This window comes from Petaurus breviceps, unplaced genomic scaffold, assembly GCF_028583685.1.
Source record: "Petaurus breviceps papuanus isolate PSGF00001 unplaced genomic scaffold, PetGlider_PUasm1.0 229, whole genome shotgun sequence".
In the NCBI taxonomy this organism is placed as follows: domain Eukaryota; kingdom Metazoa; phylum Chordata; class Mammalia; order Diprotodontia; family Petauridae; genus Petaurus; species Petaurus breviceps.
Window position 1 is genome coordinate 12,915,095 of NW_027185903.1, and position 15,602 is coordinate 12,930,696.

At 37.1% G+C, this 15,602-nt stretch overlaps 1 protein-coding gene across 1 annotated transcript in view; it reads right to left on the minus strand.

Annotated features, from left to right (window-relative positions):
* OXCT1 (3-oxoacid CoA-transferase 1) overlaps positions 1-15,602 on the minus strand; it is a 179,456-nt gene that overhangs the window by 12,298 nt on the left and 151,556 nt on the right. Inside the window, exons 15-16 of the mRNA XM_069096229.1 lie at positions 8,092-8,172; positions 2,006-2,107 (exon numbers count right to left, since the gene is read on the minus strand). Coding sequence (XP_068952330.1) covers positions 2,006-2,107; positions 8,092-8,172 — 183 coding nt within the window. The remainder of the gene's footprint in view (positions 1-2,005; positions 2,108-8,091; positions 8,173-15,602) is intronic.

Genomic DNA, 15,602 nt, shown 5'->3' on the forward strand with positions numbered 1-15,602 from the left:
TATCAATTGAGCCACTCTCCTCACATCTGTCCCCTTCTCTCTATTTACAATGTTAGCCCTTGTCCTAGTTCAATCTTAAAATGCACTGAGGTATTTTAGTCTTATTTTTACCTTTTTATTTAGTATTCTGTCAAGTAGTTCTCTCCAGCAGCTAGCATTTCTGTATGTCTATAGAACACTGATAATTAGTATTCATAATGATGATGACCGCTTAAGACTTGGGAAAGAGTTATATTAATATCATAATGATGAAAAGGTATTAAGCTATGGTAAGCATAATTTTATTATTAAGCATATTTTGCTGCTTTACAATTCTTAGAAAACTATTATTCATTTATCAGAATACCTACTTAACCAGACCACATTTTTCAACTATATCTGGTGAAAGAGTGGACTGCATGAATAATATCAGAGCTAAGAAGTACAAATTCCATCAGTCCAACAATCCAACTTTTTCATTCCATATTTGCCTATACAAATAAAACAGAGGTACCCAGGGACCAGGGTCTATCTGTTTTTTTTTCCAATCTCCTTTGCTATAAAGTATCTATTGCATCTAAAAATATATATTATTACCTTAACGAGGGGAGGTTGGCTAATTCACATGGGTTGATTTAAAGAATGTCTTATTAAATAAGTTTAGCTACTCAATCACTAGGATCGTCTAGAATAAAGTACAGACAAATTCTATTTTTCCTCTGTAGTTACTGGAAAGCTAATTAAAGAGGGGTTCTTTGTGCAACGTATTGCTGGAAGAGTATTTTCAAAGGGAAATTCAGAAAAGGTTAATGGACAAGGACCTTGGCAGAGTACCATGAATAGTTATATATGTGAGTAATGAATTATGCAGCAAACTTGTTTTCACAGCAATTTGTTATACTCTGATAGGTACAAGCCATTCAGGACCTAAGAAATAAATGTATTCGTGATTTACCAAATCCCCTTTGTGAATGATTTTCTGAAGGTTAGGCAGTCCTGTAGCAACTGGGTTTTTCTATTTTCTTGAGACATATACCTCATCATACACAGGAAATGTCTTCCTGAAAAACTGTAAGCAAATGAAATCTTTTTAACCCCTGACTTGAAAGATGTTTTTGTCCTCATTTCTGGTTATCTTTGATCAGAAAGTCCTCCTAACTCAGGATCTTCCTATGACCTGTACTCACTCTTTCCTTTCCTCCTTCTCTCCTTTCCCCCCCTCAAACTGAGAGATGATTAGTGGTCTATGGATAAGTACTTAATCCAAATCTTACTTCACATTCCTCCCCTTACTGGATTAACTGTTCTCTCAAATCACTCCATGTGTTCCAATTTAAAGCTCACACTCTCCCCTAGTTGTTTTTTTTTCTTTCTGATGCAAAGGAAATTCTTTTCTAATATTAATTATCTTCCCCTCCTAATTTACCTGCTGTCAGTAAGAATTGTAATATGTTACACTTTCTTAAAATGAAGCGTAGTAGTGTAATTCCAATAGTGTTAGAACCCTCCCTGGAACTTAAATGTTCTTCAAGGTTTGCAGTAATCCAATTCACAGACTTTCACTAGGTAGTAATTCTTTGATGAGTTTAATGTCATGCCCAGAAAGAGTCCAGGAGGATTTGCTTCCTCATGTGAAGGTCACAGTTAGGTTGTAGTATGTCCCAACTGCCATTTGGAAGATTTCAGAAGAATTTTCAGAGAATAAACTACAGCCCATCCTTAGTTTCTGTTTCCAGCTACTGAGTTGCTCTTTTTCTTGTGTTTCCAATTAATTCCTAATCTAAACCCCACCATCCTCTCATTCATGTGCTCCCCGCCCTGACTTTTACTGCTCCCCTGTGAGTCAGTGCATGATTCTCTTTTCCCACCTGATATAATCTGTGACCATCCCTTCCTTCCACTCCTGTGTATCTGAAAGGTCAAATCTAAAAATGATAACAAATTAACGGTTTATGTCCTGTACTTACCCGTTAATCAGGCTTAGTATAGAGGACAAATGGCTACATTTACTCACACAAATACTTACAGCAAAATCACACCCAGTGCTTTTCTTTATGTCATCCACTGTCAGTCCTTCCCAGATTTCAACCAAAGTCAACCCTTTTTCCTTGTCCACATCAAACACAGCCTGTCAGATTCAAGCAAGTGACAATGATAATTTTTAGCATGGTAATAATTTTATAATGCAAGGTAAAGAAACTAGAAACAACAAATCATGTTTTTAAAGGAGAAAACAAGCATGGGGACCAAAAGGAGCCAAAAATATTAGCAGTCTGAAATTGTGAAAACTATTATCTATATTTAACATGTGCCAATTTCCTTATCAGTAATTACTGTCCAAGAGTTGATGCTAGAAAATACACAAGTGGTGAATAGTAATGGCATTTATTTGCTAACAACAGCTTAAGTAACATTAAAAAGAAAAACTTTTTTTGACATTAGTCAAACAAAAGACAATAAATTAATACAGGCATTCATTTAAAAAAAAACACTCATGGAGAGTAATGGATAGTCAAGTGTAGGCAGCCATAGTCAAGAAGGCCTGGCTTCAATTTTTGCCTTTTAACACATACTTGCTGTGTGTTCCTGGTCATTTCAACTTAATTTCTCAGTGTCCTGGGCAAATACAACTCTAATTTAAGAAGGAATGGCTGACCCTCATTGGTTGAAGGCCTCCTCACTGGTACAGGGAACTCCTCATTAGGAGGTGTCAGCAAGCCTGATACCAATGGAAATCACAGATAAGTTACAAAAGATAAAAATAAAAAAACAACTTGGAAGGGGTCACAAAGGAAGAAAGGATAGGAGCTGGGAGTTGAATCCAGGGCTCACTTAAGTCCTAAGCTCTTCCCAATACAGCCCATGGCCTTACCAGAAGTGCAATTTTAGATCATACTGGATCATAACTGATGTTTTTAACAACTATGTCAGCATCGATGACCTTCATTTATCAAGGAATGTTGTTAAGGTAGGAAAATACATTCTCCATTTTAGAAAATTTCCATCAAAATGGATGAAATAATGAATAAAAACTGTTGGAAGGGGAAGGCCCAGGAAAGCACTATGTGTTGCTAGGGACAAAAAGTTAAAAGAGATAGAGGAAGGAGCTATAGCATAGCTGTAGGATTAATGATAATAGCTAAGAATAGCTATCATTTATAGACAGCTTTAGAGTTTCCTTGCAAATATTACCTATTTGCTTCTAACTACCTTGTGAGTTGGGTGCTATTGCTATTCCCATTTTCAAATGATATAATATTTATAAAGATTAGCCCAGTTCCTGGCATATAGTAGGTACTTAATAAAGGCTTATTCCTTCTCCCCTCCTACTTTACAGATGAAGAAGTTGACACTGAGAGAAATCAAGTGACTTGCCCAAGAATGTGACCAAGAAGGTATTTGCATCTAAGAAGATAACGGAACCTAAGACCCCAAGTTCAACACTCTAACCACTGTGCAACCTAGCTGCCTCAGAAACTTGAAGGGGAGAGTTTTCTTGCCCTGAGAGTATTATATAAGGGAGTTTATCCACAAAGTCCTATAGTCCTGGATGGGTTCTATCCAGTGACATTTCCTTTGGTACTATACATAAGACTTTAAACAGATACTCCTCCATATTGAAAAGGAATTGAGACATTCCATAGCAGGAACTGGTCTTTTTATATCTACATTATGGTGTTCCTTTTCACTTAAATAACTTGGAATTGCAAGGCATAGTCTCTGGTTGGATGTTTCTTTTTAGATATTCTGTATATATTTCTCATTTCTGATGCCATGTGGAAATGGTGCTGGTTAAGATAAGTTAAGCCTAGCAGGTACACTTGAAGGGACAATGTTTCAGATTCACAACAAACACTTCCACATTTAAAATCAAAGTTAGAGTGTCTTTCGGCTAATTCCTTACTGAATAAAGGAATCTCTTTCATAGGGCTCACATCAGATGGCTATTCATTCTTTCCTTGAATACCTCTAGTGGTAAGAGACTTACTACCTGGAGTGCCAGTCAACATTATTAGAAAGCTCTAAATATTAAAAATGTGATTTCTATGTTGAATTGAAATGCGTCTTCTTGTGGCTTTTATTTGCTGGTCCTGATTCTTCCTTCCAGAGCCATAAAGTACACATATCTACTCCTAATCTTCCTTCCACAGACAGCCCTCCAAATATTTTAAGTTAAGAGGCAAGTCATTCCTTAATTTTCAAGCTATACAAACCCAGTTCAACTATTCCTCGAGTGATACTTTTTAAAAGTTCTCTATTTTGGGAAGAGTTATATTCTACTCTTATAAATCTGATGAATCCTCTGTATACAATCTAGCTGTTATTTAGGTTCGGAACTTATATTTGCACATACCTTAGGGAAGTCCAATGTATTCACATTAATTTGTAGACATACTCTTATTCTAGAGAGCTTGTATCAGCTTGATTGGTAAGGTTCCATTTATGTTAGAGATAATTACCTTACAAGGGCTTTAATGTGACAACTATGAAAGAAATTCCAGAACACTAACTTTTCCCCAAAGATGATCCTCCTTTAGGAACTGCAGAGCAGAATATCTAGGGGAATGGAGAGGAATAGGTACTCTTCTACATTTGCTAAACTAAGTGGATTCTACAGGAAAAGAGTGCTACATTGAAAAACCACAATGTTTTTACCAATTTGTTTTTGCACATTTAAAAAAGTTTTTAAGAAACTGCACTCCAGAACAAATATTTGTTTGGATAATAAAAATTATCATTATGGAAATGCTTCTTTATACTGTTTTGGATGACTTGTTTAATTGCAAAATGACAGAAAATGGAAATTTTTTCTTTTGGAGAATATGTGTTTGGGGAACAATTTATTCTGTTCTCTTCTGTCCTGAATTAAGAATAAATGCACATTTACAAAAAGGGAACAGACAAGAGAAAAGTCAAGTCCTCTGGATGAAGTCATTAAAACAATATTGGACAGGGAATTTTCTAGAATAATAAAGTGTTGCTAGTACTAAAGTAAGATCTGAGTTTAAGGAAAATTAAAACTAGGGCAAATTGGCTTGTGGCTTTTATTTATTTACACATGCCCCGTGCTGCAATTGAGCCTAGAGAACATCTACTGGGAAGTAAGGTGTCTGTTATTAGATGAGGGAAACTAACTTCTCTGTAACCCCATGAGGAATTCCAACTGGTAGCAGAGAAAGTAAACAAAGACCAAGTAACAGTGAAGTATCCACCAGGAGAAAACTTGTTTCACCATTACATCTGAAAAAGAGAAAACAGGAGCCACTTTTCCCCAGAAGGGTTTGTTCATTATCCTCTCCCTGTCACAGCAGGATTGCACTACTGAGAGATTTTCACAGAGATAAAGCCAGTAATGGTGGCTTAGGATTCCATGTGGGGAGCCATCGTTCACACTCTGGCTGCACTAATAGAAGGAGTGATGGTTCCACAAATCACACCATCCTCCTCCTTCAAAGGGCCACTAATGGAATTTTTAGAGTTTTCTGCAGAGTTCTATGTCTTCCCTCCTCTTCCACCCCCTACATTCTTACTTACACACGCACACACACACACACACACACACACACACACATCTAGGGCATCCTTATCATTCCTACTGTTACAGGGTTTCTTCATCCCTCATTCAACAGATATTTATGGAATGAGTACCTTCCTATGTCCATAGTCCAGGGTCAGTCTTTTAGTGAGAAGAAGAGGGAAAGAGGGTATATAAAGAAATTGAAGATGGGGGTCTTTTGCTTTTATATAACTTATAACACAGTTGGGGAGATAAGATATGGGCATATTAAATAAAACAAGAGTTGAATAACAATAAAGACAACAGTATTAAAAACCGCCCTGGGCAGTTTATGATAAGTGCTAAATGAGTAATAGAGATAATATGAATTCCAAGGTCAGAGGACAGGGATTATTAGGAGTCACAGCAGCCTCAGGAGGCTTCAGAAAGGAGAGGGAACCTTGAATTTGACCTTGAAGTGGGTAACATATGGATAAGTGGAAAAAGAAGGATAGTCCAGATGAAGTGAAATAGAATAAGCAAAAGTGAAGAGATGAGAGAGGGTCTACATATCTCCTTCAGTGTGACAACCAGGCTCATTTGTTTGGAATAAAGAATTTGAGTGTGTAGATGTGGGCTATCAGGTTGGAAAGTAGTCGGAAGGCAGACTGGGCTATCTATTCCTTGTGAATATATATTATTTCCCATTTTACAGATGAGGAAACTGAGGCAAACAGATTAAGTGGCTTGCCCAGAGTCACATTGCTAGTAAGCATCTGAGGCCAGAGCTGAACTCAGGTTTTCCTGACTCCAAGTACAGCGCTCTATCTACTCCCCCTACCAGCTGTCCTATGTGATAGAATTTTCTGTATAAGAAATGATAATGTACTTTGAATTATGTCTTCTTAGTTGGAAAAGATATCAGAAGTCACTTACTCCAACCCACACCTGAGGGAAGGAATTCCCGTCTACAAATCCCTTATATCCACACTCTCTACTAAAGACCTTCCAGGAATGGGCAACTCACTATAAGTATAAGTAACTCTATTTCATTTGTCCTAATAAGGGCATTTTTGCTTGGACTGAATAACAATAATTCTTCTTCTCCTTCTCCTTCTCATCCCTCTTCCACCTCTTCCCCCCTGCTCCTAGTTTTACCCCTTGGGGCCAAGAAGCCTAGTCCCTTTTCCAGGTAACTTACATAGCCTTTCAACCACTAGAAGAAAACTCTCATAATATAAAATCCCAGATTTCTCTAAGCTAAAAAAGAGGGGGCAAAGGTACATATGAATTTGTTTTCAAGGTGCTGTTCTTCCAAGCCACTTTGGGAGCAAAGTTGGTAAGATGGACTGATGAAAAGTGAGACAAAGTACATGCCACTTTGTGTCTACTGGATATTTCTTAAGAGACACTTTTCAAAAGCCACATAAATAGCCCTAAGGGAGTTGACTGTGAACACATCATAGAACAGAATACTAAAGACTGATGATGTCTAGAAAGCTTGTTTCATCAACTTCCTTTTCTGAGCTTCTTAGAAAACTGGAATATGGAAAAGGCCAATGAGCTGGACCTGAGTTCATAAACGAAGGTCCTGTTAATTGACTGTAGCTCTCAAGACTTCCTGCTTCCAGTTGTATGGCTTTATTAAATGTTTTTGTTTTGTTTTTTGTTTTTTTTTTACTTTGTTTATGAAGAAGTTGAGCTACTGTGATCAGACACATTTAATCTCTCAAGCATAAGAGTTTGGAAATTACATGATCACAGATTTGAAGCTGGAAATGCCCATGAGACAATCTTGTCCAACCTATCCATGTTACAGATAAAAACACTGAAATTCAGAGAAATTAAGGGACATGCCCAGAGTTACCCAACTAGTAAATATTTGATGAGGGATTTGAACACAGGTCTTCCAGGCTTTAAGCCAAATACTCTAATCACTAGACTACCTTCTGGGACCAAATATGGACCATAAAGATGACTGGAGAGCCCCACAGATAGTTCTCTCTCTCATTTTAACCCTTAGTTTTGCATTTAGATAGAAATGTCCATCTTGTATGCTGAGTTCTATAATCACACCAAAGGGACAGGTTAAGTCTTGATGGGTTATAAGAACATTCAAGAAGGCTGAAAGAAATGGAGGATGGACCTTCCCATGCTAATTGCATGAACTATAACTACTTGGATCTTTACTCAAATAAACCAGCTTTTGGGTCAGTTTTCTAAAACAGAAGTGAAAAAACTCATGTTTATGTTTTAGGAAAGCAAAGATAATTAGTAGGGGTTATACACATAACAAGAAATCTTTAACTCCAACATTATTCACCAGAAAACAATCAGTGTTATTTTTCTTTAACGATGTCACTTTGTCAAAATTAAATATGACAGCTTTTCAGAGGCGTGTGTGTCTATGTGTCTCACTTCATGGAACCCACACTCTGAAATAGCAAAATGATTAGTCCATTCTACTTAACTTATCCTAGGATCAAGCTGAACCTATGCATGTAATTTACATTATCAGGGAGGCCATATGCAACTGAAATAATCTTTTCAAATAAAAAATGACATGGTGATAGATTCTATCAGGCAAAGGAAAAGAAAAAAGGAAAGCACTTTACCTTTTCAGTAATGATACGGTTCACACACTGCTTTCCAGTCAGCGGTAACGTGCATTTATCCAGAATTTTGTGCGCATTTCCCTGCATAAAATGAGAGACACCAGAAACAGTTTTGGAAGGACAGATTATTAGAATTTATGTAGCTGTAAGACAAAATGAAAAGATCAGAGAAATGCGTTTACATTCTCCCCTAAGTCCATATTGTTCTAAGACCTTGTACAATGTTGTCTTTCTTTCTGTGGATGACGGCTATGCTGAAATAATTTGAGGAAAACTACCAAACAACAGCATTTGAGAAACCACCTTCTTTCTCTGAAATACCTCCACCTATTTTCCTCACCTCAACCTACATTCAGTCTTAAAATGAAGCTAAAATTTAAAAATCAAAACTAAAAATACAGAAAACAACTATTGGAGGCCACATCCTACATGTTGTTTTGTTTTGTTTTTTAGTCTGGTAAAGAACATTTCTGAATGTCAAATAGAATATCAACTATTCCACTTTGGGCATAGGCTGAACCCCAAACTCTGTTCCTTCGTGAAACTAAATGTACATTTGAGATAAGCCTTTTCTTGTATGAAACTTAATGAGGTTCAATCACAATATTACTTTTATCTTCCTTCACCTATTCTCGGAAGATAACCTATGGTGACTACAAATCCCATAGGAATGCCCTAAAACCTGGTTTATTCATTCCTTAAAGATTGCACCAGGCACCAAGGTGTTACATTGGATAGAGTGCCAGCCCTGGAGTCAGAAGACTCATCTTTGTTAGTTCAAATTTAGCTGTGTGGTTCTGGACAAATCATTTAACCCTATTTGCCTCAGTTTCCTCATCTGTAAAATGAGTCAGAGAAGGAAACAGCAAACCAGTATAGTATCTTTGCTAAGAAAACCCTAAATGGGGTGACGAAGAGTCAGACACAAATGACGGAACAATAACAAAAGACAGCATCACTTTACAGGTCTTAAAAGAAAAAAGTAAGGTTTCAGAGACTCTGCTTAACTTAGAGAACCCTTTTTCATGAGAAACAGTGTGGAATAGTGGGAAGCGACCTGGATTAGGAACCACAAGGGTTTGAATTCAACTTCAGACTCACTCCAATATTCCTTACTTAGGAGGTGGATGACCCTGGGCAATCCCTAATCTTGGTGAATCTTACTTTCCTCATCTGTGTTATAGCTAATCTGACATCCTCAGAGGAACACTGTGGAGACTGAAACACATACAGGAAAGTGTTTGGTAAGGACATAAGGAAGAAGTACCTATTCGAATGTAAAGGATTATGGCAACACGTCAACAAATCAGGAATCCACAGGCAACAAATATCTGTATCTATGGTAGGAAAGGCACCAGTCACATATATGTAAAGGATATACATGTAGACACATGTTTTATTTGTGTATACTTGGGCATGTGTGTCTATATATATATATACTGACACATGTACATACATACATACATACATATATGCAGGTTCAGTCAAAACTGGGGCTAAACTAATTACAAGTTAGACATAGGTTTGGGGAACTTAGTGTATCAGAAAACATATAGTAGTAAGTATAGTTACTTCCTCTAGCACATATTTTGTTCCTCAAACACTTCTTTGATAGATGCCAGGCTGTCACATATGTACCCTCCCCACTGTCCTTCCTTCCCACTCCATTCCCAACTCTGGAACTAGAATCAATTCAATCCTGCTATTCAGTGGAAAGGATGGGTCAGTCTACTGGACCATGGCTCCAGTCACCATGTCCTTCCATGGACACCCATTATAAGAGTTCTTCAACTCTGGGGCCTATCTTCACTTTTGAAATTTATATTTTCAGTGCTTGGCAAATAAGTGTTTAATAAATGTCTCTTCATTCATCAATAATAATAATAACTTGCAATAATAGAAACTAGCATTTATGTGCTGGAAGGCTTTCAAAGCAATTTACACATACTATTTCAGTTGATCCTCACAATTCAGGGAGGTAAGTGCTATTATTATACCCATTTTACAGTTGAGAACTGAGGTGCAGAGGGTAAGTGACTTGCCCAGGGTCACACAGCTAGTAAGTGACTGAGGCTGGATTTCAACTCGGATCTTTCTGATTCCAGGCCGGCATACTGCATACTACAGCATTCCTAGCTGTCTCATCACATTGCTACTTTGTTTTAATGTTAACTATTCTTTTGATGATCAATTTTTCCTTTTGATATTTCAAAGCAAGTCTGCATATGCTGCAACTCTAAATCAATCAGCTGAAATGTGTGCCAAATATTCTATCTTCTACAGTTTCGAATTGGCCAACTTCCATCTAATATAACTCAAACAGACACATCATAATGAATTCAGTTCCCAGATGTCAACATCAGGTACAATCTGTGTGCCTCCCAAGAACATTTCTGTAAGAAAGCACAAGTTTATGTTCTCATTATATGAACAAGTTCTTCATATAGTTGGAAGGAAACCACCTGATTTTAATAGAAAATGAGGGTTTTCCCCCCAATTAATAGTACTTTTTTTCCCCAATTACATATAGGGATAGTTTTCAATATTCATTTTTATAAGATTCTGAGTTCCAAATTTTTCTCCCTCTTTCTCTCCTGTCCCCATCCCCAAGATAATGTGCAATCTGATATAGGATATACATGTACAATGATGTTAAACTATTTCCACATAAGTCATGTTGTGAAAGAAGAATAAGAACAAAAGGGGAAAACCATGAGAAAGAAAAAAAAAAGGGAGAGAGAAAATAGCATGCTTTGATCTGCCATTCAGACTCCATAGTTCTTTGTCTGGATGTGGACAGCATTTTCCAACATGAGTCTTTTGGAGTTGTCTTGGGTCCTTGTATTGCTGAGAAGAGCTAAGTCTATCAGAGTTGATCATCACATAATGTTACTGTAACTATGTAAAATATTCTCCTGGTCTCGCTCACTTTACTCAGCAGCAGCTAGAAAATGAGTTTTAAGGGAAATAATGAATTTCAACTGACAATGTTAACTTTCAAAACATGACCCATCTAGCCCAAAGTCTTTCACTGTATTTGTTTCCAATGCAGCCAAGAACATAAGGATGTTGTATTTAACGTTTCTATAATGAATAAGGCAGACCTTTAGAAATACATGAAGTCTTCTGTCAGGATGAAAAGCACCAAATCATGCAGAAAACAGCCTTGACATGGAATCTCCAAAAAACTCACAAAATGAATAACAGGACACAATACAAATCTTGGGGTACAACAATACTCTTGATTTAGCACGCAATCCATAGAAAATTGGTTTTATGTATATTCTTTCCAAATAGAATAATGTAACAAAAGAACACCATTAAAGTATAACACAAAACACACACAAAAAAACAGTACATAAGAATAAAAAGAAAAAAGAGAAAAAGAGGTATAGGAAAAGCTAAGGAATCCAACAATTTCAAGATACAACTAGAGTAGCTGGTGAAGTCATGATAGAACTAATTAATGCTGTACTCTATCTACATTAGGCTTAATGGTTAAGCAAGCAAGTGCAAGGAACCCAAATGTATAAATGATCGACAAAAAGCAGTATGTTTTCAGTACAAGGAAAACCAGGGCTAGAAAAAGGACACATACCCTGGATCATTTAACATAGAAAAAACTCCAAGGGAAGTAAGATTTTATGATCCACTTCTGAACCTTCTTCATCTATCCCCCTCAAGGCTGCAGGAAACAAGGTTCACAGAAAATCATTTGGAATTATGCCTAAAATCCTACCCTCTGTCCCAGAAATACTACAACTAGATCTACACCCCAAAGAGGTAAAAGGAAGAGGAAAAGGATCCACATGTACTAAAATATTTATAACAGCTTTTTTTGAGGTGGCAAAGAACTGGAAACTAAGGGGATGGTCATCAATAGAGTCAAATATTAATATATTATATACTATTATTATAGTATATGACTGAAGTGGAATACCAGGTGCTGTAAGAAGTTTGGAAGAAATAATGGGGAACTGTATAAACTGGTACAGAGAGAAGTGAGCAGAACCAGGAAAACATCTTATAAAATAACATTAGAAAGACAAACAACTTTCAAACAGCTGAGAAATTTGATCAATGCAACAAATGGCAGATCAGTCAACAAGCATTTCATAAGTGCTAACTATATGCTGGGCACTGGCAAATATAACAAAGGCAAAAATAATTCCTGCCCTCAAGGAAGTCACAGTCTAATGGGGAATAAAAACACATACCTGTGTATAGACAAGATAGAGCACAAACTGGAAATAATCATAGAGGGGAGGAAGTAGGGTTACCAGGGCACCATAAAAGCCTTCTTGCAGATAGTGGGGGCTTTTGGCTGAGATTTGAGGGCAGTAAAGGAGACCTGGAGGCAGAGATGAGGAGGCATTCCGATTTCCAGAGGACAAATGATAAAACGTGCTACCCACTTCCTAACAGAGAGGTGTTGAACTTAAATTTTTTTTTTTTGGACATGACCAATGAAGGGATTGATTTTTGCCTAATTATGTACATGATATAAGGGTTTTTGTTTTTAAGCACTGGGGTGGAGAGAAGATAAAGGAAGTGAAAGAAAACAGATTTTCATTAATTGAAAAAATTATATTTCACATGTCCTCCTTATTCCATTCTTTGATATCAAAAATTGTAAAGTAGTTTTCTAGAGGGGAAAAAAATGCTTTCTTGAATGTCTCTCCTTTTGGAAGAGAAATAGGGGGCTACAGAATGTTACATACTTTGGATCTGGTGGTTTTGCTTAATTGTTTTCCTTTGGCTCATTTTAGAAAGAAAAAGTTCTGTCCAAAATAATGGTGATCTTTTCTTTATTTTTCTTTTCTTTTGCAACATGGCTAAGGGGGAAATATGTTTTGCCTCATTTCATATGTATAATGGACATTATATTTCTTTTCTTGGGATCCCAATGGGTGGGGAAGGGGTGGGATAGAAGGAAAGAGTTCAAAACAAAATTTTTTAAAAAAATTAAATTTCTAAAAAATGTACATATATGCATACATATACAAACATATACATATATACCAATAACCGTGAATTAAAAGCTTCAAGAAAGCTTATATTTACAACAATAAAGTATGTTCTGTGTAACACAGGGGCTGAGGCCTTTCATTTTCCATATTTTTTTGTTTCTGCTGGTACAACTTAGACAACTTCTGCCTTCTCCATAACTTTAGTAAAGATCTCAACTCATTTCTACCTCCTTTTATCATGATCTTCCCTTTTTTTTTACACTCTACTATTCACAGACAATTTAGAAATCTTGGGGAATCTTCTGGGTAGCTGTTCTTTTTGTAGGATCAAAGTTCAATATTCTCTCTCACTGTCCGTAGTGGGGTTATTTCCTTATTAAGGGTCTTCATCTAAGGTCCACGGATCTCCAAAGATCTATGGATAGGCTTCAGGAGGTCCATGAATTTGGATGAGAAAAATTATATCTATTATTAACCTTTAAATAAATTTAGAATTTCTTTCAACTATTAAAAAAAAATCTTATTCTGAGAAGGGGTCCATAGGTTTCAACACACTGCCAAAGGAGTCCCTGACACAAACAAGGTTGGAACTCCTGTTCTAGGGCAACTATGTGCTACAATGGATAGAGCATTGGGCCTGAAGTCAGGAAGACCTGAATTCAAATCCTGCCTTACACACATACTAGCCATGTGATCTTGGGGAAGTCACAACCTTTGTCTGCCTCAGTTTCCTCAACTATAAAATAGGGATAATAACACTACGAGAAAAGATTATTTCTCTCTTGTATTTAATGACTAATTATTGTATTAGGACCAAGGTTTTTCTTCTTTACTACTTCCTGAATTAACAGCCACACTAGCACACACGGTGGGCTGCTAGCACAGCCTCTTTGATCTGCTTTTCTAAAAGGAAAGACAGATTTAAAGGGGTTAACAATCTTACTTTAATAGACAGGTAAGTACAGATAAGCAGAAAGAAGAGAGTATCCAAGAAAAAATTCAATAGACAGGGTTCCAACTGTCTAAACAGAAATAACACAACCACCTACATACATCACTAGACTGGGAGAGCACCAACATTTGCATAGTCGGGGAGCTCTTAACAAACAGCTACTCAGAGTCCCATACAGGGAATCAAAAGGTCCTTCTCATGAGCAAGTCCCCAAAGTAAAATACCAACCTCCCAGTACTTATAGTTTTTAACTAATAGGTTCAGAGCCAGAAGGCACCACAATCCTCTGACTCAGTGTCTAATTAGCTTAGTACCCAAAGGTGTGAAAGCCTTCCTATAAGCAAGCCTCCCCCTAAGCAAGCTCCTGCTTAGGCAAGTTCCTCCCCCTATGGGCTCTACATGACCCAAGATGTATCACAGCTGTGAAAGCAACAAGACATCTGTGATTGAAATACCTGTGTACCTTTAAACCTGGGAACACAGCTCCTGTTCCAAGGAAAAGGGGACACGTGGTCACATAGGTCTATTAATGAACAGGGAAGATCTTCTATTCCATCAACATTATACTTCCTCATCCAGAAACCAACCAGTGTGGGAAATCTCTCTTAAAATTTACCCAGGCCAGGGGAAGATAAGGTGGCACAGTGAATAGAGCACTGGCCCTGGAGTCAGAAGGACCTGAGTTCAAATCCGGCCTCAGACACTTGACACATTCATAAGCTGTGTGACTTTGGGCAAGTCACTTAACCCCAACTGCCCTCCAAAAAGCAAAAAAAAAAAAAATTACCTAGGCCAAGTTCTAATCAGACAGTAAAAGAAATCCTAAGTTTGGGCAAATGAGTGTATTCCTGCTCATTGTGTTTGTTCAGACAGGTCTGGGGAAGTGTTGATTTTCCTTTTGTCAGACAGGTGATATGGAAATTGCTAAGTATCTTTGACCAAGATTTGAGAGACCCAAGTCACATACCCCAAGACCCTCATAGTAATATAGTCCAACCTCTCATTGTAATATTCATCTTCTCATTAATTGTTAAGTTGATTGAACACTTGCTCTTTCAAGGGCATATAAACTGTAAGCCCATCACCTTTTGGTGTCTTTGGTCTAAGAGAGATAGTCCAATGACCATCCTTTTATTGAGAATGCTGGCATTAGTAATAAAATGATTAAATTTCCCAGAAACTATGTCTCTCAAATCTTTTTAAACACCATGATAGGACCTACCTCCTAGGGTTGCTATGAGGATCAAATGAGAGAATATTTGGAAAATATTTAGAGTAGTGTCTGGCACACAATAGGCACCTAATAATTGCTTGTTCCTTTATTCTCCTCCCCCCCCCCCTTCTAGCTTACCTCCTGGAATATCTTCATGATATACTAAGCCTAACTTCAATAATGATAAACAACTGTGGTTAAATGATCTTCCAAGAATCTCAAGGCTATCATCATGGCCAAAATAATAAATGTTCTTTTTCAAAAAAGAGATGGACTTAAAAAAAAAAGGATTACCTGACAGTTACCAGAGGCAGATTTACATTTTGGTTTTTTTTTTTTTAATTAAGAATTCCAGGGAAAGTTAGGTGGTATAGTG